Genomic DNA, 2,132 nt, shown 5'->3' with positions numbered 1-2,132 from the left:
TACTCAACTTGTATCAAATATTCTTTCAAGTACTCTTTTTCAACTCTTTTTGCAGGGACTTGCTCGTGAGCGTTCTGAGAATCAATGAAGATGGTTTCATAGACCAAAGCAGCAATAGCAGCACCCACGAATGGACCGAGCCAATAAATCCAGTGACTATTCCATTTCCAACTATCGACTGCTTGACCAAAGGCCATAGCAGGGTTTATTGCTGCACCATAAAGAAGTCCACCACCCAAGTTGTTTGCAGCAACTACGAAACCAATTGAAATTGGGGCAATGCATTCCATGTCACCTATTTTGGGGTCAATTGTAGTTGCATAAAATGTGTAAACAAGTTGAAAGGTCATAACGATCATGAAAATAACTGCATTCCATGGAGTTTCCCCACCTCTAAGAGCATATGATGATGCGTCTTCCACAATTTTTAAATTTAATTAATCAACACAGATATAGGGGGAAAAAACTTGGCAAAGTATAATAGTCTCAAAAAGGTGCTTTATAATTTGCCTTTGTGAAGCCAACATGAATTATTTTTCCCAACACCACTCGAACTTCTTTTTTATATTTTATTGTTTTATCAAAGTCTTTTCGTTTATCTATGTCACGCCTACATGAGTTAATAGCAAAGAGTATAGACATGGGAGTCGCATTACGTACCAAGCCACCTGTAGCAACCTTGAGGAGGAAGAGAGCAGTGACGGATCCAAGAAATTGAGCGGTCCAATACAAAATACTTTTATACAAGGAAATGTGACCTCCCAGAAAAGCACCAAACGTAATAGCAAGGTTTACATGACCTCCAGATATATTTGCTGACATTGAAATCGCCACGAAAAGAGAAAATGCATGGAAAATCACTATGGTGATAAACCCGCCACCTGGAGTGCTTGTTCCATCGCTCGTCAAAGTACTGGCTGCAAAATATACCAATTTCGGTAGTTATTACCAATACAAGAATTAAAACTGAACTGATTAATATAGTACAATTGTAGCGTATGTATTTAAATCATATACGAAATTTACGGTGATTATCTTATCCTATACATAGTAAACTATTAAGCCACAAATATTTACCTAAAGCAATGGCACATCCTTCACTGGGAAAAACAAAAATAAACATGGAAATGAATTTAGCAAGAACAGCCTTAAGGGTATCAGGATGATTTAACTCATAATTATTATCACACTAAGGGTGTCAAGTGGGCCGGGTCGTAACTAACCTGACCCGGTAATCCCTAGGGCTTTAGGGTTCTGGGTCCCGGGCCGGTTATTTTTTTAAAATGGGCCCAGCTAACCTGGCCCAGACCAAGCCCGGTCCAGGCCGCCCGACCCGAATACCTTTTTAAAAAAAAAAATTGGGATTTTTTGGGCCCATTTATTAAAAAAAAAAATTTTTAACTTTAAAAAATATTTTTTAATCCCAAAAAATATTCTATAAATACCCTACAACTTCAAATGATTTTTCACCCAATTTTTCACTCACTCAAATCTCAATTCTCAAATATTCAATATAGTTAATTTCTTAAAGTGTTCACTTTCATTTTTTAATTTTTCATTTACAAAGTACGAGCGGAAGTTTCTAAAGTCACAACCTTCGGATACTTCCAAAATTTGGTATTGTCATTCCATCTCTTACGTTTAATTTTTATTTATTGTATTAATTATTTAATATTTAATTTTATTATATTTGTGTATTTTGAATATTTTTAGTTTAATTTAATTTATATTATGGATAAATTAAGAAACCTCGCTACTAAAGGTGTTAAAATTTTTTGTCCCGGAAGGGGTAGTGGTAGTCTAAAGCAAATTACTAGCGGTAGAGGTAGTTCAAGTAGTAGATATACCCGTGTGCCTTCGCCTCCAGTACCCCCTGGTACACCTTTTGAGGAAGAAATAGGTGTAGGTGCTCACGATATGGATTATGTAGAAGCTTAGAAAAATTACGGTATAGAAGAAGAAAATGAAGTAGATGCGGTTAATTTAGACGAAGATAATGAAAATATTGCTGAGACACCCGCAGTAGGAGATGCTAACGTTAGATCTGAATCGGTTAATCTCCCCCCCCGTCCTCCCAGTGCCCCAAGACCTCATAAAAGAACTAGTATTGCATGGCAATTTTTTGAACGTAT

The 2,132-nt window shown here is 36.4% G+C and overlaps 1 protein-coding gene across 1 annotated transcript; it reads right to left on the bottom strand.

Moving 5' to 3' along the window:
- Window positions 1–33: 33 nt before the first annotated feature.
- LOC124894848 (aquaporin TIP1-3-like) lies at window positions 34–917 on the bottom strand (the record flags this gene model as incomplete). The annotated part of the gene is made up of 2 exons (XM_047405368.1): window positions 34–415; window positions 669–917. Coding segments are annotated over 2 exons (631 nt in total), but the record flags the coding sequence as incomplete, so codon positions are not given.
- Window positions 918–2,132: the final 1,215 nt, after the last annotated feature.

The sequence above is a fragment of the Capsicum annuum genome, unplaced genomic scaffold (genome assembly GCF_002878395.1).
Source record: "Capsicum annuum cultivar UCD-10X-F1 unplaced genomic scaffold, UCD10Xv1.1 ctg77978, whole genome shotgun sequence".
Taxonomy (NCBI): Eukaryota; Viridiplantae; Streptophyta; class Magnoliopsida; order Solanales; family Solanaceae; genus Capsicum; species Capsicum annuum.
The sequence above is the reverse complement of the archived record's forward strand: the minus strand, read 5'-3'. Positions and strand labels throughout refer to the sequence as shown.